The 25,701-nt window shown below is 41.5% G+C and overlaps 1 protein-coding gene across 5 annotated transcripts in view; it reads right to left on the bottom strand.

Annotated features, from left to right (window-relative positions):
• Positions 1 to 16: 16 nt before the first annotated feature.
• The window catches only part of SGCD (sarcoglycan delta), a 215,470-nt gene continuing 189,785 nt past the window's right edge, over positions 17 to 25,701 (bottom strand). For all 5 annotated transcript variants that reach the window (XM_026858578.1, XM_026858576.1, XM_026858575.1 and 2 more), the window contains exons 7-8: positions 3,947 to 4,070; positions 17 to 2,277 (exon numbers count right to left, since the gene is read on the bottom strand). In XM_026858578.1, the coding sequence (XP_026714379.1) occupies positions 2,104 to 2,277; positions 3,947 to 4,070 (298 nt within the window). In that variant the 3' untranslated portion in view covers positions 17 to 2,103. The remainder of the gene's footprint in view (positions 2,278 to 3,946; positions 4,071 to 25,701) is intronic.

Raw genomic sequence — 25,701 nt, 5'->3', positions numbered from 1 at the left:
CCCCCCCACCCCCCCAAATAAACTAGTTTTAATAACAAGATAAATATGATGTGCTTCTCCTTGCTGAGTGCATTGACTTAAGGCATAGGCACAAATCCCCTCTTTGAACAGAGATGGTATAAGTCCTGTGTCCCAATACAATTGTTATCCTGGGTGACCCTTTGCATTCAAACGTTGACTCAAGACATAATAATTACAGGAATAATTAATTAACAAATAGTTTGAATTCATTAATTAATCAGAAAGCATTACTGAAATAAAAGCAGATCTTTCAATCCTCTTTCAGAAATAAATTTTATGGGAGTGCTGCTTTCTTAGGCAGCAACACATTTAATCTAAACTCCGTAGAAAGCTCTCCTCTGAGTCCAGTCACTTTTGGATTAAGCCAGATTTGTTCATTTAAAAGAAAAAAATTAAACCCTGGTACTCTCCAGACCACAAGAAAATACATGGAAAAAAAAAGAATGGGCTAAATTATTTCTAAATAATTCCGTCAGCTACATTTTATCTTGAAGATCACTTGAAGAATACCGGCTTTGCTTAGTTATCACTGGGGATGGGCACAGATCTGTCATATTTGCATGAGGTAATATTTTCAAAAGCATCTCAGTGGCTTAGAAACCTTGCTGTCCTCGTGAGGTTTACTGCAATTTGGATACTTTTGCAGTAATTAGTATATTTGTTTTTCAAGGATTTTTACATGCATGTGGATGCAATTATGGGTCAGAATTCAATGATCTGGGCTCTTCTCGTTCTTTTTCAAATCTTGAACAGCAGAAGTAATGTTACCAGACCAGATTTCGTGTTTTATCCTGCCCATAAGTGACTTCTAGGCTTTAAAATAAGGAAAAATGCAACCATGAAAAGTTGGGGTTTAGATTCTAGAGGAACCAGCATCCAAAGCCCTTGCTTTCTTATCATCTGGCTTTATCACAACCTTTACAAACTCTCAAAAAAGTGTGTTTAATTGTCAGCATCTCTGATATTTGCATTCTCCACCAAATCTAAGTGACCTTGGATTTTATACTCTGAAAAAAGTAATAAAAATTCTGGCATAGCATCTACATTACACAACTAATTTGTATGAATTTCTCTGTTTCTATGGGTAGAACAAGTGATTTTCTCTGTTTCTACAGGTATTGATAAGCAATGTCCAAATCTTAAATCTTCATACCTTCACCACAACAAATATTTTCAAAGTTAAAGGTGCTAATGGAGAGTGTGTAGGGTGATCCAGGACAACTGAAGAAAGTTCAGGATTTTTTTACTTAGTCCAACTGTCACAATTTTTGTCCTTCCAAGAACTAAATACAACACCAGGGTTTTTTTAGCATAGCAATGACTTTAGGTTAGGGTCAGAGCTGATGCATCACACCCAAAGAGCACAAGGCGTTCTTGGCCATGCACAGGCAAGTCTCAAACCCCTTCAGAAAAATACATAATTCTGGCAAGAAGATCTGGACTTTTCTACTGGCCAAGCTCAATCCATATTTCCCAACAGAGAGCCATGCTTCAGGTCAAAATTAAAGACTGTAATTTAACCTCCGGTATCTTGGATCACTCTAGGTGAACAGTTGTTGGTTTTGTGTTGGTTTGTTTTGTTTTTTTTTTTTTAAATTTACTTTTTTTAATGACACTGATTTAATGGTGCAAAAATAATCAGAGATGCTTCACTTCCCTTTGTATGTTGGTGGGTCTACATCAGTTCCAAGGTCTTGCCCAGCCAGCAATCCTATTGCTCCGAGAACATGATCAAAAACGAGGGGTGATCATTAGACTATATAAATACAGAAGGGTCCAGGGGAGCATCAAATCCAATTCAGCAGATTGTACCAGTAAATTTTGGTGTGGGAAAGAGAAATGCTACACAAATGTAACAGGGTCACCCTGGGATTCCTTGTACTGAAACATCATTTTACACAGAGGATATATATATTTTTTATATATATATTTTTATATATATATTCACACACACGCGCGCGCACACACAAAAAAAGTCTTTGATAGGCTTTCTGTGTTCTAGTAAAAATAGTTGGCAGCTGCAATCTGTGAGACCAGAACTGGCTTTTGTGCTGCCTGCGATGCCCCTCTGCAAACTGTCTCTCAAAGGCAGACGCTTGTATTTATCTGGCAGGTCGAGCTAGTGCCTGCCTGAGATAGAAATAACCTCCCGTTGGGACACACACAGAGCTCGTAGATTTTTTGCCTGGACCCTGTAGAAGAGGAAGATCCTTGAGGCAAATTAGGTAGTTTGATTTTTGCAGAATTCAACGTTATCTAAAGTTGGAGGCGGGGAGAAAGAAAGAGAGAGAGAATTAGTGGAGAGCTGTTATTTTTGATCCCGTGTTTAGAGAAGCTTCCGTCAGACAATTCAGCTGCTACAAAAGCCGGGTAGGCAAATGTGCTAAGATGGGAAAGTGATATAAATCTGGGTGACCATATTACCTGCTTTTACCATGAGCTACCTACGGCCTCCGCTTTGTTTCTGCTCATCTACCCACTGTGGTTTCTTGGCTCGCAGCTTCCCGGGGCACCTCTGCGTTTGGGTTAACCCACCCAGAGGTACCCCACTGCCAGGTGGGGAGCATGTATGGGTCACGTCCACACAGCTCTGCTCCTCCACAGGGACTTCTGGCACTGTGATCCCATTGCCAGTTACATTTGCAGACTCACAGCACTGACTTTTATGTATATTTTATGTATACCTGTAACACTTTTATGTGTATTAAAAATAACTTGAATGCTGTAACAGATGTGAATTTCTCCTTATAAAACAGGACATAAAAGTGAACATGTGGCAGCTTTTAGACACATAGCAGCTAGAGGGGAGTGCTCTAACATCACTGAGAAGAGCACAGTAAGACAACCTGCACATCAGAATATTACAGGGTGACTGACAGTATTTGTTCTTATCTTGCAATTACAATAAGAGTCTTCAGTTTTAGTATCCAACCATCTAATCTCCTGAAAGACCCAGGTCAATATACACATTTTAAAAGCAACTCAGTGTTAAAAACATTAAGGCAACTGCTTGTAGCAGTGAAATGCCTTGGGTTTCAATTGTAGTATATTACGTAGGGTTTTTGTATTTTTAAGAGGTTTTTTGTTAACACCGTAGTCTGGGTTTGGAATGTCTTAAAATGCAAATATTTAGAAATAACAAGAATTGCAGTAAAAATCTCCTTCTATTTATTGCACCTGACACTAAGATAGGAAAACGCTAGCTTATGTTGGGGCCCTGTTGCCGGGAGGTTTGTGTTCAACGGGAAGCTCCTCCTGCTGAGCCTCTCGGTGGGTTCCCCAGTGGGAGCTCCTCAGCCACATCCTTTGGTGTCTTCCAACACTGTGGCAGGAGGAGGGAATGAGAACCATGTGCCCATGTATTTTTGAGACACAAGAAAAGGCTTAACAACACCTATTTTCCTTTTGTTCTATGTTATCAGTTTTAGTTATTCTCTCTTCCTCTTTGGAAGTTTCCCCATTGCAACAACCCATGTCTCCTAATGTTCCCTTTCTTTCCAAAATGAAAACATCAGCTACTAAAGCTTTTCAGATCAATAATGGTGAATTAAGCTCTTCTTATAGAAAAATGTATGATAAAAGGTTTAATTATGTTGGCCAAGTAAATCTTGTTTAAAAGTGACAAGGAAACAAAGAATTTAGTAGCACTGTGTATTTTACAGCCACATAAATCTGCTTGAACAACAGATGCTATTATCCAAGCACTTTAAAAATAATGAATCAGCCTTTGCTCCGAGTGAGGTTCGTTTGCATATGATACGTTCAATCACTGCTAGCAGAAACTAAGCTAGGAAGTGCCTGCTGCACCAGCGTCTTCACACCGGTGTTTCAAACGCAGTGGCTCACTGACTCAGAAGACTACAAATCTGCAGGAGATCTGTGGCTTGGTTTGTTTTTGTTGCAGGACTTGACGTCCTTTGCTTACCTCTCCATCTTTGGATTCCAGCCTGAGCTCTGTCCTGCACGTGGCTTTCAAGCTGCCGGCCTCAGCGTTGATCTCGATGCCTTTTGGAGCCTCCATCACCAGTGCGCGCGTAGGTGACTCCAGTCTGTAACAGAAAGGGGAGTTGCAGAGCGTGGTGCGTTGAATATTCATGCTCCATCTCAGGCTGTCATCTTGCACAGCCTGACTGCCCACTGCACGGCACCTTAGGACCTACTGATGTTCAGATTGACGCCTGGTTTAGTCAGTGGAAAGAATTCATGCACAATGTGGTAAAACACATCACAAATCCAATCTAACGTTTCATGTCAACTTTGGTATGCTGGGTCAAGATGCAAGCTGCAATAAAGCTTCCCCCATGATCAACCTGTTCATATGCAAGTACAGATTTCTAACTAATCAGTGCTAATGGGGGATATTAGCAAAGCAGTGTACCTATACAGACAGTGCGAGCACTTTTCTTCCTCAAACCACTGTTCAAGCAGGAACAAATTAGTTTTCCTGATTCCCTATACTGTGAGGTTTGGAAGGGTTGAAGAACATAAGGAAATCAGTAAAAACAACCAGGCTGAAGACCCCAGAATTCTTGGTCTCCAGTCCTGTGCTCACACCACACTGCTCACAGCCATGACCCCTCTGCAGAGCTTCGGCCCCTCCTAACTGTGGATACACCGCACAGGTATCTGACAACCCTGTAACAGCACTGCCAGTAATAACCAAACCTTTTAGTTCAGGCAATTGGGGTTAATGCTGTAAGATGTAGAAGCTCAAGGTTCAGTCTTCCTTGCTGATTATCCATTCATAGGTCTTGCATTATACTTGTCTCTCCTCTTCTTTGTAATACGGTCTCTTATTACTCTCTGTATTGAAGATGATGACAAAAAACTGCTCTCCCTCTTTGGGAATATTCTCTTAGTTGATTTTATCACCATTTATTTACTGTACCATCACAAAACCTAGACTATGATCTCCCCAGGTGAAGCAGGCAGGCTGACTGGAACAGAAGCTCCTCTGCTTCAAATGCTTTGGGCAGGCAGCACTGACAAAGCCAAAGCACAGGGTAGCACACAACCGCCGAGCTTACTCGGGCAGCTTTTAGGATTTGCTTGCATTACTGCAGTGGCACTTCAGCTGTTTCTCTGCTCTTCATATATAATCATTTGTGCAAGTAAGTGTATTCTTAAATAGACTCCTGCTGGTACTGAGACAACATTATGGGAGACTGAGGGAATTCAGCTGTATTTATTGCAGCCAACAGTTCAATAAAGCAAAGGCACAGTTCCCTCTGTACAGCACTTTTCAAGTTATGACTTTCCCTCTTGTTGGTGTGTTCATATTGCTGCTTTTTGAACACCCTTCCCTCAAGACCTCAAACTCATCCATAATTTCCTGGCTGACTCAACTAAATCTAAATTTCAGTGAAGAACTGAGGCATACGTAGCCCAAGGAATGAGCATGGTCTCATGGTTAGCAGCCTCTGCACAGTCTTTCTGAGCTGCTTTTTGTTTGCTCTCTGCAGGGAAGCTACATCTTGCATAAACATTCTTCTGATCCCTCCACTGGTATCACCCCTCGGCTGGTTCCTTTACAAGGACCCTAAGGTTACGAATGCTACTACTCACTTTTTTTTTTTCCCCCTTGATTGAACTGCAGATTGCACGGAGGAGAAGAAGCTTGCAAAGAGTGATTGCCATTAAATAGTGCTACCTGGGATATGATTCCCTCTGACCTTCCAATTGCAATAACTGCCTTTCCAATATCTCTTAGAATTTCTTTATGGTAAAAGTAGTCACAGTGCACAGCTGTAGGGCTCTGGCACATGCACTCCGGTGGCTTTCATTTGTGTGGCTTAACACGCCGTCTGATTCACATTTTCCCTGGAGATTTCTGCAGGGGTAGAGCACACTCTCATCCTTGGTGGTGTAGCTCACAGGCTGGTGTCTACCCTGAAAAGTTAAAGACCCTCTGCTTGCACTAAGCCCCCAGGATCTGAGCCGCAGTGGCTGGGATGCAGGCACCATTCCCTCCTGCCGTCTCTGCTCCACAGGCAGGATCCTCTGGAGCAGAAGCAGAGAGCTGGGGCCACTTGTCTTAAGTCGCGGTACTAAATTCACCAGAGGATGTGTCCAAACCCCAAGGCAGCTGAGCCAATCTGAGGATAAAATAATTCCTAAGAACCACGGCCAGGTGACTCTTCTGGTCTCCGACATCTTAGTGACTCTTCAATTGCTTTGATGTCTTGGCTGTCTCAATATATTTGTTCATCTGTTAATCTTGTAGCCCTTCTGCCCACTGAGAAATAAACCTTGTAAGAGCAAAACAGTGTTCGGACACCACAGTGCAAATACACTCATTTGCAGCAGCAGCAGCTCTCAATTCCTGCCCTGTATGGGAGCAGCCTCCCAGTTTCACATCAGTGCTTTACTGGAGATCTGGGAAATCACGAGGGACCTTCCCCTTGTGTATCTTCCCCTGTGCACACAGGTCCCCATAACATCAAACTGAGCTAAATTCATGCTTTGACTAAGCTACGAACTACCTGGGAGTCTATTAGATAACATTCTCCCACAGTTTTATTCTCTTTTCATATCTAACAAAGTTGTTGTCCCTCCTCTATCCAATGAAAGCCTACAGACAGGCTAACAGCATCTTACAAACACTGATGACAAACCATGCAATTTTAGACACATCCTAATCCCTGCAGAGCTTCTTGCCTCATGGAGGCACAAAGGTGTAATGTGGGACAAGCACACAATGCTGGAGCTTTGCTTGTGCTCCATAACCCACCCCACTCCCTGCAGCACCATGTGTGGCTTTTAAAGTCAGCTGAGCTGACCCCCCCACTCTGTCATCCTAAATCACTAGTTCAGACACCTCCAATCTTGCTGACATGATGAATAAACCAAACCCCATCCTTTTAATGTTAAAAGTATCATTTTGGAGCCTAGGGGTCTTTTTTTAGAGCCTTAAAACTATGGAAATGAGCGTAAGTACTATAATAGCAAAGTGTATCTCTTACAATGATGAGAAACTTGGACTTGCAGCCCACATGGTTTCGTACTTGTGCCGTGGGTTTGAAGTCTGACTCTTCTTTCTTACATGTTCAACGTTGGTGTAACTCCATCTGTTTGCATGGGACTTTTGTCCCAGTTTATGCTACTGTAAATGAGGACAGAAAGGTCTTAATAAAATTTTCCTTGGCATTTGAGGGGCATGTGATTGTAAGGGATTTAATTTGATTATTTTCTGGTATCCTGAATGAATCCCTTAGACACCTGTCTTGAAACCAGGAGCTGAAAAATCTATGCAAAGCCAGAGAAAGCAGTTGAGGAGTTTATGCTCTAGGGGGTTTGAGTAATGTTTACCGAATACTTTCATTTGAAGCAAGTGTTTAAGAGACACTCTGCTTTTAAACCTAATTCTGTCTTCCAGAGCAGAACCAATTTGGAGACTAATAATGAAAGAAAATGATTTAGCGATGAAGAGATAATTTGTTCAAAATCAACATTTGTTTTCCAGTGTGACACTCTGGAGCTTTCAGCAGGATTCACATCTCTCAGTTAGGTGTAAGCCCGTACTTACAGCAGTAGGCTGGAAAGGTGGCTGCATGAATATAGATTGTTTCATTATTTGCTCCTGCTCTTGAATTTTCCATCCCAGCAACCGGCACATAAGCCCTTTTTATTGACCATGGGTGCTGCTTATTTTCACTGCAATATTTCCAGGACCAGATTCTGACCTCTCTCACAGAGCTGGTCAAGGAGGGCAAATTCACTGCTATCCACAGAGCTACAGGTTGCTGAATTCAGGACTGACATAAGCTACTGCCATAAAATTGCTCCTGTGTCACCTACAGTCTCCTAGTAGGAGCATGAAGAGAGAGACTACCCACAACATGGGAACCTCTCTTACGGATCCCAGGGTGTCACGTAAGTCCAAAATTTTAAAAGACACAAGTAACAGGATTTTCAGAACCATCAAAGTACCCAGGTTCCACTTATTACAATGGGTGTTACGTACTTTTGAAAATCCCATTGAGCACCTAAATGCCATAACAAATCTGACCCTTAATCTCAGTTCTTAGCTCTGCAACAGAAGTAATAGCACTTCCCAACTCCACAGGGAGGATGAAAAGATAAATACATTAGTGGTTGTGAAGCAGTTACATACTGCAATAACTGAGGCCAGGTAAGTACTATAGCCAAAGATGGATAGGCTGGCAGATGGATAACTGAACTTTCCAAAGCTGCAATATTAGGCTCTTACCTTCATCAAAAATACTGTTAGTCTTGTTCCTCCCACTGAGCACACTCAGCCTGCATATCAATGTGTGCGATGATGTATGCAGGGGAAGACTTTCTGCAGCTCACCATGCTTAATGGACAGTGCTAAATGTGCCTCTTAAGCCCTTTCACTCAAACCTATCACCGAAGGATCTCACATTTTAAAGAGAGGTGACAGCATCTCACAGTGAACCCCCCTCCTGCTATTGCTGGAAATTCTGTGCTCCTGGGAAACAACATGGGAGTAAAGTTTTCAGTGCCATCCCTGATTTGCTCTGTAAACATCAGCAATAATTTAAAGGAGGTCAGCATATGAGTTTGTATTGTGGTTTCAGTGGAAGTCATTCTCTTGGAAAGATCACTACTTACCCAGATTTCTAGTTTTCATTTCCTTCATCATAAACAGTCACATTAATCACTCTAGTACCATGGATTATATTTCTTTCTTGCCCCTCTCCTCACCCCCTCCAGGATAATGCATCGTTTGCCTTACTATTATGAACAGCCTTTTGAATCTGGGGAGAAGAAAGGATATTGCAGATGCAAAGGCAGTAGCACCAGCAGCTAGGGGCTGTTGATACGCTTCCAATAAAGTGGACATGATTTCCTTAAAAAAAGTAAAGTTTAATGTAAATAGTTCAGGGGGAAAAATATTCGCCCGGGTCCAGCACTGATACAAAAGGGACTTGCAATTTGTGGCTGGTACCAAAGGCTGCAGCACAGCAGAGGGATGATCCTCCACGGTGAAAGCAGTTAATGTGAGCTGGGGACCTATTGCTGACACTTTTAAATATTTTTATTACTTTTTTTTTTTTTTTTTTTACAAGGAATGACCTCAAGCTTCAGAATTTCTTGTTCCCAGTAGAGGATTTTTCTGCGTGGGACACAAACTTCGCTTGCAGAATGGAAATGGAAAGAGAAGTTTACTCTCAGGAGGTGAGGAGCATATGATGCAGCAGTGTGGTAACATGAGCTAATTTAATTTTGCTTAGAAACCTCTGGACTGAGAATAGAGCATGTATTACTGCAGCTGTAGCCCATTATTTCTAATGACTCTAATTATTTCTTATGGTATCCTTCTGACCAGCTATAAGATTTCACATTGAGCATAAAATTTGCCAATGTTACCACTGTGCCTGCTTACATCTCGTACAATTGGTAAATTATGCTAGCAAGTAAATGTAGAGCTCCATCAATTTCCCGGTAATGAACCAGTATCTCAGGCTAAAATTTGTTTTCAGTTTTAACTCCCTTGTTTCGATGAAATCAATAGGATCACCCATTTGCAGTGACTTACACTTCTGACTCCATTATTTGCGTGTTATCTAATATATATATTCATAGAAGAAAACACAATTTTCTCCCTGTTAACTGGAAGTTAATTGTCTTTTACCAAATTGCAAAGGAACCACACTTAGTTTCTAGTTCTAGAATGTTTTTTAACCTTTATTTAAAAATTTGTCTTACCTTTGCTTGTATTGGAACAGAAAAAGTCTGGGAGGAGGAACAACAGGTTGGGTCTGGACTCACAGGGTGAAAACCTCAACTGATTAGAAGTTCAAAGTCTTGTCATCTCTCAAAGAGCAGAAGGCTCTGCCCTGAGCTGTATCCTCTGTCACTAGATTTCCTTCCTACTGGAGGGTACTGCCATTTCTGATAACAAAACAAGCTGAGATATGGCAACAACAGTGAGCCTAATACAAAACAGGAAAGAGAAGAAAAGGAAGCTGGCCTCGGTACATCAGAGTGAGTGGTTAAAATCAAAAGGGAAAATGCACAATGTCTTTTTTTCCAAGATATGTTTTTGACAAAATATGACATACATGGCGCAGTATAAAAGCAGCAAGTACTCTGAGAACTTACAGGAGAAATCATAACTAATAAGAAAATATGTATCCCTGTTATTTATTGCCTAGCACTGACATAAATCTTGTTTTCAATTACATTTTAATGAAGCACATCAATTGCTGTTTGAATAGGGACATCTGATTACAGTCTCAATCAACAGAAATAAATCTTGCTTATGGAAGGTTTCCAGGGTATTTTCTTTAGGAACATTAATTACAGAAGTAAACAAGGATATATTATTATCATGACATCCAATTGTAAATCCTGCCTATCACTGTAAATACTGTTTAGTTTGAGAGTGTGTATCACCATGCAGTTTCAAGTGTTTATGCTGCAAATCTGCTAAGCGGAAATTCCAGTGCAGCCATACTCCGAAACAGACTTTTATGGCTGGTGGTCCAAAGCATCATGTAATTCCTAATATCATCTAGCAGATAATGAATGAAAATTCTTTCAGCTATCATCCACAAACATTGGTTAAGTCCTCAGGAAAATCCAGTTAAATCTGTCAGAGACCTGACAGGAGCAGAGGTCTAACGATGCTTTATTGGAAATTACAGTTTTCTAATTGAGCTAGAGATAAGTCTGGTTCAAATGGCAAGGGGTGTAACAACTCTGCTTCTCTGTACTTGGGCAACACAGGTGCTAAAGAGATTTTGTACAAAGCTGAGTCAAGAGAAAGAGAAAAATTGGGAAAATAATACGAATTACCCGTGTGCTTAATACTGTTCACAAGCTTTAGTATGTCCTGTGATAGGGAACATAGTGAATACGGTGCATGAATGGTCCTGCTCGGGCTCTGAGTTCTGCAGTCCCCGGGGGATGAAGGTGTGCATGTGTGTGTTTGTGGGGACCTGTGTGCTTGCTCCATCCTCCCCTCCTGGTGCACTGCATCGAGCAAGTCCTGACCATGTCTCCCTGCTAATTCAATCTCAAGCTAATGCCTTAAATCTCATTTTACAACTTTTTTTTTTTTTTTTTTTTTAAATAGAGCTCTTACAGCTGTAATACAAAAAGAAGTGCTTAATCACAAGAAGTGTAATAAATCTACTGCTGCTTTTCCTAACTTCAGCTGAGTGCCAAACAAACTAGTTTATATATTTTTCACCTAGTTTGAGCTACAGGTAATGTATTTTGTGAACTTTTCCTAAACAGAGTCCATGCTAAACCAACACTCTCCTGACCATATAATGGAAATATCTTAATATCTCTTCAGAGACTACAACTCTGGGAGAAGGGCTAATCAAGTAACAGAAGCAGTTTGAAGCCATTACAAAGCAGGTCAAAGCCAACATTAGGAAGATGTTCAGCTAATATTCAAAGAAGATCTGAGTGGGTCTAGACAAATGAGGAACCAGAGGAGGTTGTAGGTATGGTACCAGCTTGAAGCACTAAGCAGGTAAGAACCAGCTTTCATTTTCCTCTGAAAAAAATGTCATTCCGCAGCAAGAGGAAAAGTTCAAGCATGCAGTTCCTCCCAGCACACTGCAAATCCCCTGCTGTAGTAGTTCAGTACCCTTTGCACTAGCTGAGGCTTATTCACAGCATTAAAAACAGTAAAAGTAGAAAAACATGGACGAGTCAAAATACAATTGTAAATTCTTTGTGACTGCCTATAATACTACAGCATGGGAATTACTGAAGGACATGTAATTATACAAAGCTGTCCTAAATGTTTTAGGGTTTGGCGTTATTTTTGGACTTTTAAAGTAATATCTGGAATGGTTTACAAGAAGCCAAATACAGTATTTAGACGACAAAAACAGAGATCAAATGGAAGATATCAAATTAATCTAGGGAGAAAAACATAATGTGTAATACTATTGAGATCTAGTTAATTATGAACTGGAATAGTGGTGAAGGGTAGAGATTACCAAAGAAAAAAGTATGAGATTAATGTTTAACGAAGTGGAGGTATGGCTGAGAAAATTAAAATCATCTGGATAATTAAAAAATTCTCTTGCTTATAAATCAAGGAAGGAAATTATCATAGAAATTGGGAGATAGTTGAAAATGTGTGGTAAATACAGATGTGGTTAAAGAAGATGATGTGTTTATGTGGCCAGGGAAGGGATTCAGGGATGCAAAATGAATTATTTCTATTTTAAGTGTAGAGATGACTGCAGCTTCACTCTCCTCACCCAGTGGGTTGTGAGCAGATTGGTCTTGCTCCGAATCCCCACTGTGCCTGACAGACCGGAGCGGAGAGCTGCCTGCAGGATTACCTCTGTCCTGCGGTGCTCAATCTTTCAGCCTTAATTGATAAACTGGAACATCCATACGCATTAATGTGCCATGTGGTGGGAAACATCCACATAATGGCGCCTGGCTGTGGCCAGAAGAAGATGCTGAGTGGCCGGGGGCTGCATCCTGGGCCACTGCACCCCACCTGGCAGAGGTGCTATCAGCTGAGAGCACGGGCTTGATTAATAAAACCATAGGAATTGTAGGTGGGAATGAGAAGCATCAGCCCGTAGAGGATAGCCCTCCGTGTTAACATAATCTCCGCTGGGAACCAGCCATATGAGACACTGTGAAATACAGGAGCAGAGAGTCAGCTCTGGCTGGAGGAAAATCAAAGGACAGATGTCCCCTCTCCTGGCATGGTCAGAAGTGGGACAGTGACATAATCACAGGGCAGGCTGAACTCTAACTAAGCCATGGCACTGCTGCTGATGCCACTAGCTGGAACTTACGAGCCAATAATTTTTATTACAAAAAACTCACCAGCAAGTGTCTTTTGTCACAAGTTACATAGCCTGGGTCAAAACTGGTCAAATAACGGCCTGGAAATTCCTTCATGGCAGCACGTGCTAACCAGAGGGCTTGGAGCTGCAGCAAGGCCATGTCTCTGCTCCCATGGATTGCAGCTTCTCTGCACTCCCAGCATGGCCAAGGAACAGACTCGAGAGTTAGATATGCCCCATCTACTACCTGAACCACCACCTTTTATTTTTTTTTTTTTCCCACTTGTCTGATATACCTTGTTATATAATTTATTGCAATAAAAGAAAACAAATCGAAACAAAATAAAATCCTCCGCCTGTTGGGTGCATTAATAAGCACACTCATTTCACACATGGAGAAAAATAATTACTTTTTATGTTACCATAATTGCCTAAACCACAAATGCATTTTTCAGAAACAAAGGTTGGGCTGGTGTAAGTTTCTAATTACAGGTTGAAAGCTTCTAATTAAAAGTCATAAATTGGAAGAAATCCTTTCAACCAGAATTACAGAAGAGGCTGCTAAGATTGGGTATTATCTTGACGTACTGCCACCAAGCCAGGGAGGAAAAAAAGAAATAGAAACAAAGCATTGCAGCTCTTCAACGTCAGCCACTGACACCACTTGCTACCTGATGTCTCACAAAGTGCTGCCATCAGGAACACAGAGGAGATGAACATATCACAAAATACCCCTGTGGGGCCACCAAATTTCATTAAGCAACCTTGAGCCATTGGAGTGGGGAGAGGAACAGCTATGCTGTACCCTGGAGGTAACAGCTGAGGCTTAAACGGGCTTTTTCCTGAAGTTTATTCTGGCTTCTGGATGGTGGCAGGAGGACCAATGCCACCTGAGTTGGCCTAAAATTATAAAACCCTATGGAAAGATGGTACTTGAGTCAGCTAAAACTTGCTAGATCAATCCATAAATTATTTGTTAACGTATGTATTATACAGTGCTCTACTTTGGGGTGACTTTCATGTGCAGTCAGTGGCTGACCACCGGATCAGTTTGGGCCAACTCTTCACCACTTTCATGGCTTGCTCTTCTGCTCTACTTTGTAAGAAAACTACACCATACAAAAACTTCATCTTATTCTTCTCTTTTTCAGGGTGTTAAATAATCCTGCTGAGCAGACCAGCATGTTGTTACTGACAGAGAAACCACTTTCTTGTGATAACCCAAAGTACCCCAATGAGAGGATTACTGGCAGGGGTGCATTGCTATGCAAATATTCCAGTCATTATCATCAGTCGTTTGCATGCAGTCTTCTACATCAGAACTGCTTTTCGAAGAAATGTTGATCTAGATTTCCATTTTTAAATTCTTTTTGAAGTCTATCTGTCATGGGATTTTTACCTGCCATTTGGTCAGACATAAAGGAAAAAGGTCAGGTAGATTAAAATCTCACGTGGGTAGCACACTGGTTCAGCCTACAGCCATTTCTGCAGTGGTGATTTACTTTTTCTCTTCTCCAATGATTTATTCTATTCCTTCTAAAAAGATTGGACTTAATAGTAAATCACTTACAACAAGAAATATAGAGATAACAAAACTAAAAAGGATTTGAAATAGTAGAATATAAAACCTGCTGGGAAAAAAAGGTGTGTCTGCATGCATCATATACTTGGTGGTGATATCCTTTGGACACATGTACAGACTTGCCTAAGTGGATTTGAAGAGCTTATTTAGCATGACAAATTGGCTACAACCTGATGGCTATTTCTGAAAACCCATTTATAGACCTTCAGACACTCACACTCCTGTGGCATATCCATTCATTGTACAGTCAATTTATAATGATTCCACCAAATTAAACCTTTATTAACAAACTTATTGACTCTGGCTTTTACTTTTTGTTCCCCCTTTTAATTAACTGCAGTAATGAGACAAGCAACATTCAATATAACAACTGACCAAACATTTTGTTTAAAACCTGCAGTTTATTTCAAGCAGCTTCACAAAAAAAATGAAGGCTGAATTGCTATTTGCTAAATGTCAATTTTCACACTCTGTTGAACCTTTTCTGAAGCTTGTCAGCCACAAATCTGTAGTCAGTTTTCCCCCTCTGATCAGAGCTATATAGAGCATATAACAGGTTTTCAGTTACTTTTCATTTTTATGCAGAGGATGTACCGTTTGCCGTCCCCAGTATATTTCACAGAATGGTAAATATGCATAAATTGTAAATCCAAAGGGATGCACATGACAAAGTTGTGGCCTCTTTCACAATCACTATTTACACCAGCAATACGGTTGCATGTCTGCACGCGTAAGGCCCCAGACATGATCTAAACTCCTCAAATCCAGCCCAGAATTATGCAACAATACTGCACCATCCTCTTTTCGAATGTGCTGTACTCCTGCTAAGAGTTAAGGAGGTGTTTCACCCTCCAGACCACACGTCCACAGCCTTCCTCCCCGGTTAGCGGCACAATTCCTATTTCCAGCTGCAATTCCCTGCCTGGCAGACACAAAGCCGCCTCACTTAATCACAAGTGTGCACACACTTCCTTGTACAAGCAACTATAAGCATGTGCAGGCGTGTAGGACTTGCCTCCTGTGAGAAGAAATACCTTTTACAGGGTCAAAATCACTGGCAATCACTAAATTTGACCTAACTTTTCCACACTTATTACTAAAGCTAAAGCTGGGATAGCAAAGAGGGACGAGAAAAGATGCTGTCTAGGCCACTGAATAGGGTGATAACGAGTGTCCAGTCGGATTTCTGGCATAAACCAGCCTGGAAGTCAGTTGCTTATTCCTGTATCAAACCTAGCTGAACTGAAACCTGCCTTTTAACAAGACAGCCAATTTTTAATAAGTATCCACTGATGTAAGATTTCTCTGCATCCCTCCTTTATAGCACTGCTTCATAACCTATTTTGACAATTTGAAAAATTCTCTTGTGTGCAACTTACAGTGTGCAATAGAGAATATAAATAAGTGAAAAATGAACACATCGTCTCTGGAGGAACGCCAAGACAAAGCCAAGGAACAGGCAAGACCGCTGAGAACAGAGAAGGACCCAGTGCTCCTCCATGTGACTGGCTCTGAGCCACTGCCATTTTGGCACCAAGGCATTTGGCAGGGCAACAGGAGGGATGGGAGTATTTGAAGAAGTTAGTCTCAGAGCTCTCTGATAGCCTAGAACTGAAAATCTTAAAGCTATTTGAGATTTCCAACTAAATTTCTTGCTTTCAAATATGCAAAGGAAAATAGGTTGGGAAATGGTGCAAAGAAGAAAATAAAGAGCTTGTGTGGGTGGGTGGAGGGAGGAATGGAGCAGAGAGAGAAAGAGCTTGGGAAACCAAAAAAATCCTACTTGCTGAAAAAGAGAGTATAGAGATGTCTCCAAAGGGACTACTTTAATTCTGGGAATACAATGTTTTGCAAATTCTTAGCATCAATTTATCTTCAAATAAAAATGAAACTGTTTTCTGTTTATCTTTTGCATATAATCACTACTGCGTAAAACACGCATTTAAGGTAAAGTTTGGCAGTCTTTCAAGAGAGACATGATAGATTATATTTTTCTTAACTAAAAGAGAGACTGAGCATGGTGGTGGCAATTCACTGTGTGCTGGGAGATGACCATGTTGGCATGAAGCCACCTCTACAGAGGGCAGCAACATCCCTGTCCTGCTCCACATGGAACTGGTGGGAACTGGGAGCTATGAAGCACTGCTGCTCACAGCTGCTTGTCTCAAGAAGCTGTGATCCCTTCTCTTGGCTCTCCTTACACTATTTGATATGTGTCACTGTGCTGTTGCTGGCATCTATACTGTAGGCTTTTGACCTAAGATACAGAAATCTGTCCTCCAGCTCCTTGGGTCAACCACAGCAAAATGAGAAAATGTTCAAAATTTCTTGACTTCCATGAGGGTCCTTCCATCCTTCCTTGGTCAAGTCTGTGCTTTGACTGTGATAACCTCTCTTATATGACTTTTTAGCAGATAACAAAGAGACAATTACAGTTGCTAATGGAAGAGGTCAAATGGAGGTGAAATGAAATGGATTTAAAAAAGTGAACTGATGTCAGAAAAGCCTCTGTACCACTCAGTGGCATAACCTTTTCCTCAAACAGGTTTTTAGCTGGGAATTTAATTTCATTTTACTCTATTTTATTTTGACTTTGAAAAGAGAGGCAGGCAGGTAGGAGGACTGCGTTTGTGGTTGAATGGAATTCAGTTTCCAGCCCTGTGATGAACTGCCTTTGTGGCCATGTGCGAGTGCATCCAGCGCTCCCTGTGTTTTCTGCAGTATAGCAGCAGTGGGCATGGCTCAGCACAGCCCAGGAGGAGTAATTCTGCCCAACACAGCAAAGTGATACACAACTCTTTGATGCTGATTTCTCCTAATGAGATGGCCAACTCATCTGTAAACTTTCCTATAGCAGACTGCCACCTCTGCTGCATAGCATGGCCTGAGCCATTACCTCCACAAGTGACTTCACCAGATGGTCTCATGCGGTGGGAATGCCCCCAGGTACACAGAGATAACCACACTGACTTCCCAAGTACTGCTTTTAAAGGAAGCCAATAGAGTTACTTTAGGAACATAACATGGGAAGGGAAATTGGACCTTAAAATCAACCTCAATTCTTCCTTTGCATGGCCAAACAAAATAACAATAATGAAGAAACACTGCAAGAGAAAAAAAAATTGTGGTTATTTTTATGGTCTTTGAAACCAACAACAATCAAAGCTGCCAGGTATAATTTTTTTCCTGGAATTCCTTGCTTTTTCTGAATTGCCTGCACCCTCATAGTATCTCTCAGCAGTCACGTTAACACTAGATATTGATTGTCTGCTTGGTAGCAGGAGAGAAAATATAACAGGCAAGAACTTAACTCTGCTAGGTGCACATGGAATCTGGACAATTTTCTGTGGGTGGCCACTACTGCTAAAACCTTCCTGGTGAAAATTACTACTGTAGTCTTCATCTGTGTAAGTAACCAAAGCCACCACCAAGCCAGGCAGGGCAGGAGTTAAGGTATGTTTCTTCCATTCTCTTTAAAATGATGGTGTGTTTCCGTTCTTTGAAGCAAAAGGTCTGAGAGATATCTTGATTTCTGCCATTCGAAGCTGCCACTGTGTCAGGTTTCCAAATGTCACCTGCTCCCCACAGACAGAGAAGTGCTATGTGCCAAGGCTGGCCTGTCACACTCCTGGCACCACCAAAATTCAGCATTCCTTGTAACATTCCCATGTCCGAGCAGCCAGGAGTAGTTAATTCCAGTTTCAGAACAGTGAATAAAGTCCTCACTTTGTGGCCCCAAGGAAATGAGGACATTTGTGTCACATCCACGCACCATGCTGAGGAGCCATGTTCAGGAGGAGCATCCACGCACCGTGTTGAGGAGTCTTCCAGTCCAAACCAGTACTGCTACCCACTTGCTAACGTAACCCAGCATCACTGCTGGGATAAAGCACTGGAATGAGTCAACCTAACAGATCACTTGTTTTGACACTGAATATCAAGCCTGCCATATAGAGCTAAGAGAAATACTGTAGAAAATTTCCTTCAGAGAAATCTCCTCAGCAGGGAGGAGGCACTGGAAGTTGGTTACCTCCTGTTCTCCTTTCCAAGATAGTTAAGGAGTGTTCTCAACATTAATGACACAGATTTTTCCAATGCTTCCTTTAATTTTTCATGATCAGACTTGAAGGTTGCCCAGATGTCAAAATGCAACTTTTTAAGTTGGATCCAAACGTTCACCAACACTTGGCTGCGATTTAGGATGGTGAAAAACTGACAGCTGCCAACCCACAGCCATACATCAACATGCTGGGGAAATGTTCAACACTGTGAGCCCAAAGCTTCAAAATGGAAACTTTGGTGGGTTTTGAGTGGCTGTTCTAAGCCACATTCTCATGTCCATGCAACATCCCAACATCCCCGTTTATCGTGGCAGTGAATATTTGTTTTCCAAAGCAATTTAGAAGTGGTGGAGAGGCAATGGTCTTGGAGTCAACTTGGGTTTTCTCCTGCCTCAGCCCCTGCACTACTGCACACCACCACAGAGTTCATTTCAGCATGTCTTGCCTGGTCTCTTCCTGTCTTTTCTTGTTTGCTTGGGACACAGTTAGAGGTGCAAGGACTTTCACTGTCTACACAGCATTATGCACAGTAAGAACTCGTTTTATCTACAGCAGTTAGGAACTAATCATATGTAAGAAATTATTAGCCAAACATCCTCTGGTTACCCAAACTCAATTAGCTGTGAATTGGACGGGAACATATTTAAAGTAACAGAACCATTAAAAAAGACTGGAGATTTGTAAAAAAGTTTACATGCCTGCTGGCTTGTTTGTACAAGTCTGGTGTTGCATCTTTCTGTGCTCACTACATGTGAAGGAGATAACTGTATCATACCTTCATGTAGTATCTGCTATCTGCTGCTGGATCTTCTGGCCTAAATGATTTTCATTCTTACATAACATAGCACATTAATGGCATGCTCAAGGGAAGGAACCTATTTCATCCCCGGACTCAGTAAAACACGGACAATGGGATCATGAGTCCTGTCACACAGGTCTCTTAATAGAACCTGACTCTGGCTTAAACAGGAAGGGGGGAGAGACAGCTGCCTCTTATAAAACTTGGAAATTGCCAAAGAATTACTATGCTGTGCCTCACATGTTAAATTCACTGCAGTTCTTCCCTCCATCTTACTCCAGTGACTCCCACAGTCCTCTTTTTTCCTGTATACTGCCATAGAGCAAGTCATCGGGTATAAAAACATTTTCTGTTACCCTAAAAATGAACATTTGCAATGTTTCATTTATAGCTGATGACATTAAGGGAGTACCCAGGGCAAAACCACATGACCCTCCAAACCAGTATAAGCATCACCACTTCAAAAAAGTTCAGATTCCATCCCAGCAGCATTGGTGGTGGACGAGGTCGGACCTGCCTTCACTCAGGCAGCCAAGCTCCTCCAGTGGGAACGCTGCCCGGGGCTGTGGGGCACGGCTGGGTCTGGCAGGGCACAGCTCTGGCAGCAGGGATGTGGAGTCAAATCTGGAGGCAGGTTTTATGCAGCGATGCTGACTACACTCCTAGTATGCTTCTACAGATGACAGTATACAGAGTATCTCCTCTAAAGGATATCTTTTATAAAGCAGTCACATCCTGACAGTCATGCTGCTTTAACTTTACTGCTCTAGTTAGAGGGATAATGTGGGGAGAGCTTAAAGAGATATAACTGGACAGGCCTGTTTTAATTGTTCCCACTAGACCTGTGCTCTGTGACCTTGGACATCTACAGAGCCATAAATATGAGCTTTGATTGCTGTTCCCATAGTGACTGGCAGGAAGAACACACTGGAGAGTGGACTAGGACTGCTTCAAGCAGGCAAGCAGCAACTGGAAATGATTAAGTTCAGAAGCTCTGGGGACACTAATGTCACTGCAGGCCAGCCAACCTGGAAGATAAACATTGCTGGGCACTGCGAAAATGATTTTTCTATTTGCTTTCCACTGAGAGAGTGAACTAGGCTACACTATAGGCACTAGGCTTGGCAAATGAGACCGCGAGCACTTCTGAGGCAAATTTTCCAGTCCTTCCTGCTGCTGGAGATGTCAAAGCTACTAGTGGGGCCTGTCACATTTGTGCTGTGCACACTCACTGTTGAAGAACAGGAACACCAGCCCTTGAGCTCAGTTACACCCCCAGAACAGGCATGGCTGATGCACAGAGAACATTTCTACGTGAAGCAACATACAACGTGGGAGGCTAAACCACCCCACACAAGGTTGGCAGGTACCTGGGCTGTCCCCCTCTCAGTGCCGAAGGCAGTGCAGTTATTTCTATAGTGCTCTGCACTGTGCGCTGAGGGCTGCCACAAGGTTTGGTGAGGAAACAGGACACCTTTGGCATCCCACTCCAAAAGGGTAAGGACCTGGTGGGTGCACCTGGGGGGAGGGATGCAGCTTGTCCTGTGACTGTGACATGCAGCTCTCGCTCCCACTGTGCTCTACGCTGTGGACACAGAAACAGAATTCAAATGGCTCTAAACTCTCCTATTTCAATACAAGAAATGCTAAGGTTTCAGGAAAAAAAGTAGATACACATGCTGATGGCCTGAGTACATATAAAAGCAGCTCAGGAATATTTATATTAGCAGAGTGCACAGCAGGAAAAGCTGAGCTGTGCTAAAGGCAAAGCTGCCTGAGTATTTCTGAGTGACTCGCTCAATAGCACCACATGGTGAGCTCGCTGGCTGCCCGTCCACACGCAGCTTCATTAACTCCCCAGCGATCAGAGCCTTACATGTCACAGAAGAATGGAATTTACACATGGTCAAATCTAGCATCACCCATAAATCACTCAAAGTTATAACCCTCAAAACCGCAACAGCCTCACTGTCGCCATGCGTATATTAAGGTTTGGAACAGAAAATAGTTGTTCAATCATTCAGAATAAATCAGTAATTATTCAGATGGAAAGTAATGCCGAATCTACCTGTCTATCCATTTTGTACACTATCCAAAGTCTCCAATTCATGTATACAAAACTCTTCAGACTGTGGTAACTCCAATGCCAAAAGGAAAGAGATAAGCCAGTAAAAGAACAAGTACAAGGCATCACTTCTCCCTTACTACATATAGCATTTTTAGTTATCCATAAGTCTTTTAAAAAACATGGCAATTCTGACATGTTTTGAAGTCCAGATTACATGGTCTTTTATGACAAATAGTTCAGTGGCACACCACAGGGAGACACTGTACTACTCTCATGTGATAACTGATCATCTCAGTCTCTTCTCTAGGCTCTAGTCTTTTACTGAAAGTAGATCCCATTATTTTTCAAGTAGTTGAGTCAGATTTGCAAAGTCTGCACATTCTTATAGTGACCACAAGCACTTAAAGCATCAGCTATTTTTTTTCTAAGTTTGGCTCCTATTCTTTTTTTTTTTTTTGGTATTAAATTTTTTTTTTGACCAAGTAGAAAATGCCAGAATTGTCAACATTCTTTTTTAAAATGACCAGCTCATGACCCCTGGACCATGACACTCTGAAAAGTCAAGCATTATAAAAAATTAATCTTTAAGGTGCTCAAATGCCTTAAGTTACTTTTGGAAATATTGGCTAACAATAATTATTGCCTGTTCTGCTTCACTGTTAATCTCTCTTTCAGAAAGTGCACTTCTTGAACTGTAGAAAAACAACATTTTTAAGAAGAATTTTGCATTTTCTGACTGCAGCAAAACATATGGAGAGTGGCTGACGGGTCCTGATGGATAACACATATACTAGCAGCTTCCCAGAATACTTATCTCTGAAAAGAAGGAAGCTCCTCCAAAGTGGCCTGGATAGCTCCATAAATCAATGCCACACTGTTAATTCCTGACAGCTACTAAAAATTAAGGGCTGGTCAATTTTAAGGATTGGTCCTACAAAAGCCTTGCAATCGTTCTTTCAAGAGAGCCATAATCTCCATTTGGGAAGCAAGAGAACCATTACATTCAGTAAATATTCAGTGGCTCTGCCGAAATTTCAGACTAGCTCTTGAAGGCTAATTTTGTTATTCACCACTCTAAATAAAAGCACATCCAAAGATGTTACTTTTGTTTTTATCAAGTTTCCTTTTCTCCTGGAAATTCAAACCAAAAAAAAGCATTTCATATGTTGGGAGAATTGTTCAGTCCTACTGGCAGGTTAGCCCGTGCTGTAACCTACCACAGCCTGGACTAGGAAAGCCAGACACTAACGATGTGCTTTGCTTCACTTAGAAAGAGAGAACTGGCATCCAGCTAGAGGAAAGCTTCCTCAAAGAGACGATTATGCAACCAACACTTGCTTTGGTATCGTACAGACATTTTGACATACTGCGTGAGTCAGAGAAACACTTTTAATGTCTAACTGAGCACCTCTGCCTGAAGAACTCCCATTGCATTGACACCGATTCCCCTTTCAAATCACATCAGTTCACAAGGTATGATGCAACATCATTGAAAATGTGCATGTATTTATTAGAGGTTACAGCATAAAATATGCAGGCACCTTGAAATATATTTCAGACTGTGACGGCAGGCAGAGTGACTGAATATATGTCAGAGGTTTATGATGAACTCTAAAGTGTCTTCATTTAAGAGGCAGCATCATTTTTTACAGGCATCCTTTATTGCTTGATTTATTCTTTCTATCTGTAACTAACCTCTAGACTCACAGATTTAGACTCCTGGTATGATGTTGCTGGAATGCCATGCACCTCAGAGCTCTGCAAAATGTTCTGACAAAGTCATTGCTTGGTCCTCTCTCACTGTTCAGAACAATGCCAATGGATGGAGAGATTAAATGATACCTCACTGCTCAGCTGAGAACCCATAAAATCAACATATTTAGTGGATGTTTCAGAAAATTTGTCACATGCTAAGCAGGAAAGAGCAGGAAAGAACTAGGAGAGATTTAGTGTTCCATTTTTAGGAGTATTGCCCTTGATGTTTTCAGTAAGATGTTTTCTTTTTTTGCAAAGAATTAGGCATGAACTGATGGTGGGGATGAAGAACTAAGTGAATGACAAATTACCCTTCTTGATACAATCGATTGGATCCCATATAGCAAAACCTGAGCATTTCTGGAAGTACACAGGGCACAGATGGACCAAGTCCCACACTAAGGCAGCTACCAGATCCCAGGGCTGAATTCAGGACCCGGGTTGTTACCAGATGTGCAGCTCATGCAGAAATGCATACAGTGTTTACAAGGAGACCTCACTAACTTGAATTATAAAGAAGTGATCAAGGGACATAATGTGCTGTGTAAGGCCATCATTACCTCATGACTTCATGGGAACTTTTTTGTGAATAAAGGCAAAGCATTGTCTACAGGATTTAGCCTATTTATACTAACACCAAACCCACATCAGTAATCCCAGATTTCAAAGTTTCTCTACTTCAAAAAGTGTTAGTGAATTAAGCCAGTGCCTGCATTATGTTCTATACCTGAAAGTTTGGATTTGGCAAGGAGCAGAAATACACTGCCCAAATCTTCTGGCACCAAACGGTTGGGACTGACTTTTTCCACTGTGCTCCCAGCACAGTTCCTTCTGCCTCAGGGGAACAAGAATTGATTATCTGGTAATGAGAGGTTTGGAGACTTTAGATGGAAATGAAGAGCAGTTGTGAAGGACCTAATTTTTGTATCCTAAAAGGCTTTGTCAGAAATGTCATTTGTAATTAATTATAAGTGTATAAACCAGATAAAAGCCATTTAAAGTCAAGTAGTCTTTAACCCAGGCAACTCTGGGTTTCAACCACTGGCTGAAAGCTCAGGATCTTTTCCCAAGTTTTTCTGTGCTTTCCAGGTGATTCTTCTGGTAGCACTTGAGTTTCCAGAATGAAATTCTTCAGGTTTATAAAAAGCTTCCATCTTTAGACAGAGCTCCTCAGCTGATTCTTATAAGATATCCTGTTTTTCTAAAGAGACTTTTATTGCAATATGAATTTATTACAAACCATTTTACATGCACACAGTTTCAGTCATACCTTGTGGGTCATAAGAGAGAGAATTTAATTTTGGAAACCTTAGGAAGCAATAATAATCTTTAACCTCTGGCATTGCACAAGAAGATACTGCATATTTTCCATCAAAATGAACAGCTCTAATAACCTTCCATTAATATCCATTTATATTTATTACTCCTTCATTAAAGTTAAGACACCAAATCCTTAATAAAAAAAAATAAATTGACATTTTACTTTACTCCTTTCTCTGTCTTTTAAAATGTTAATACTTAAGGAAGTGGACAGGACATGACATATTTTTATCATTGCCACACAGTTCAGCACTAGCAGCATAAACCCTTTGTGTCTTGCTTTTTACCCTTATTATATCAAATATAAGCAGATTTTCACTGAGTTCACTGGCAGGGAACATCTCCTTACAGCAGCACATCCCCTCATTATCCAGCGCTCTCAGCTGTTCTCAAACTCACCAGGAGGCCATTTCCCCTCTGCTTTACAACCTCTTTTATGATCCTTGATGGCCTAAGTTTGGGAGTTTTTTGGTTTACTTTCTTGCTTGATTCCCTTGTGTCACTTTGTAACGTCCTCAGCCAGCCTTCCCACAACCATCCTTAATGACATGAAACCAGGCAAAGAAGGAGAGAATGTGTTTTTCTTTTTGTATTGTGAAAAGCAAAAGATAACTCATGAACTGAGGTCAACCCAACATAAGAAACAGAGAATTGCAGCTGAGTTTCAACCGGCAAAACAACTGCCAGGAGGGTCCCAAGAGCCCAACAGCCATTCGTGTTAGCCTAACCCAGGGGAAAACTCCTCTGCTTCTGCAGCTACTGCCCATACCCTGGAGACTCGCTCCTCCTCTCTGGAGAACCAAGCTGTATTGCTGAACATGTTTTTTCAGGCTTTCTTGGAGCTCCTCACCTGATTTTTGTCTATTACTGAGTTGCAATCCCATTTCTGCTTCCTCATCAAATGCATGGCCCTGAAGCCAAACAATGCCATGTGATCTTGTAAATTTGGCTTCTTCTATCCAAGGACACAATGTCCTTGTGCAGCTGAAGTGAACCATGGCATTATTTTACCTGCCAGCAAAGCCGTATATATGTACTGAAGTATGTATTTCTAGCAGCCACCTCTGCTGACAGATGAAATGGTGGCTGTCACTTTGCCTTTCAAACCAGCAGTGCTCCACCTTTAATATGGTGCTTTCACATGTTTGGCCAAAAAAAATTGCTGCTTTTTTCAATGAGTCACTCCAATGGCATCTCAGCTTCAGAAGTGTCAGCAGAATCTGGAAATGAGGCAGTAAAGTCCACAGGCTTTCATTTTTACTAAGATGGAGAAGAGAAGAGAGGGAAGTGAAGGGAAGTGAAGGGAAGGGAGAAGGAAGGGAAGGGAAGGGAAG

The sequence above is a fragment of the Athene cunicularia genome, assembly GCF_003259725.1.
Source record: "Athene cunicularia isolate RWA chromosome 13 unlocalized genomic scaffold, athCun1 chr13_part1, whole genome shotgun sequence".
In the NCBI taxonomy this organism is placed as follows: Eukaryota; Metazoa; Chordata; class Aves; order Strigiformes; family Strigidae; genus Athene; species Athene cunicularia.
The sequence above is the reverse complement of the archived record's forward strand: the minus strand, read 5'-3'. Positions and strand labels throughout refer to the sequence as shown.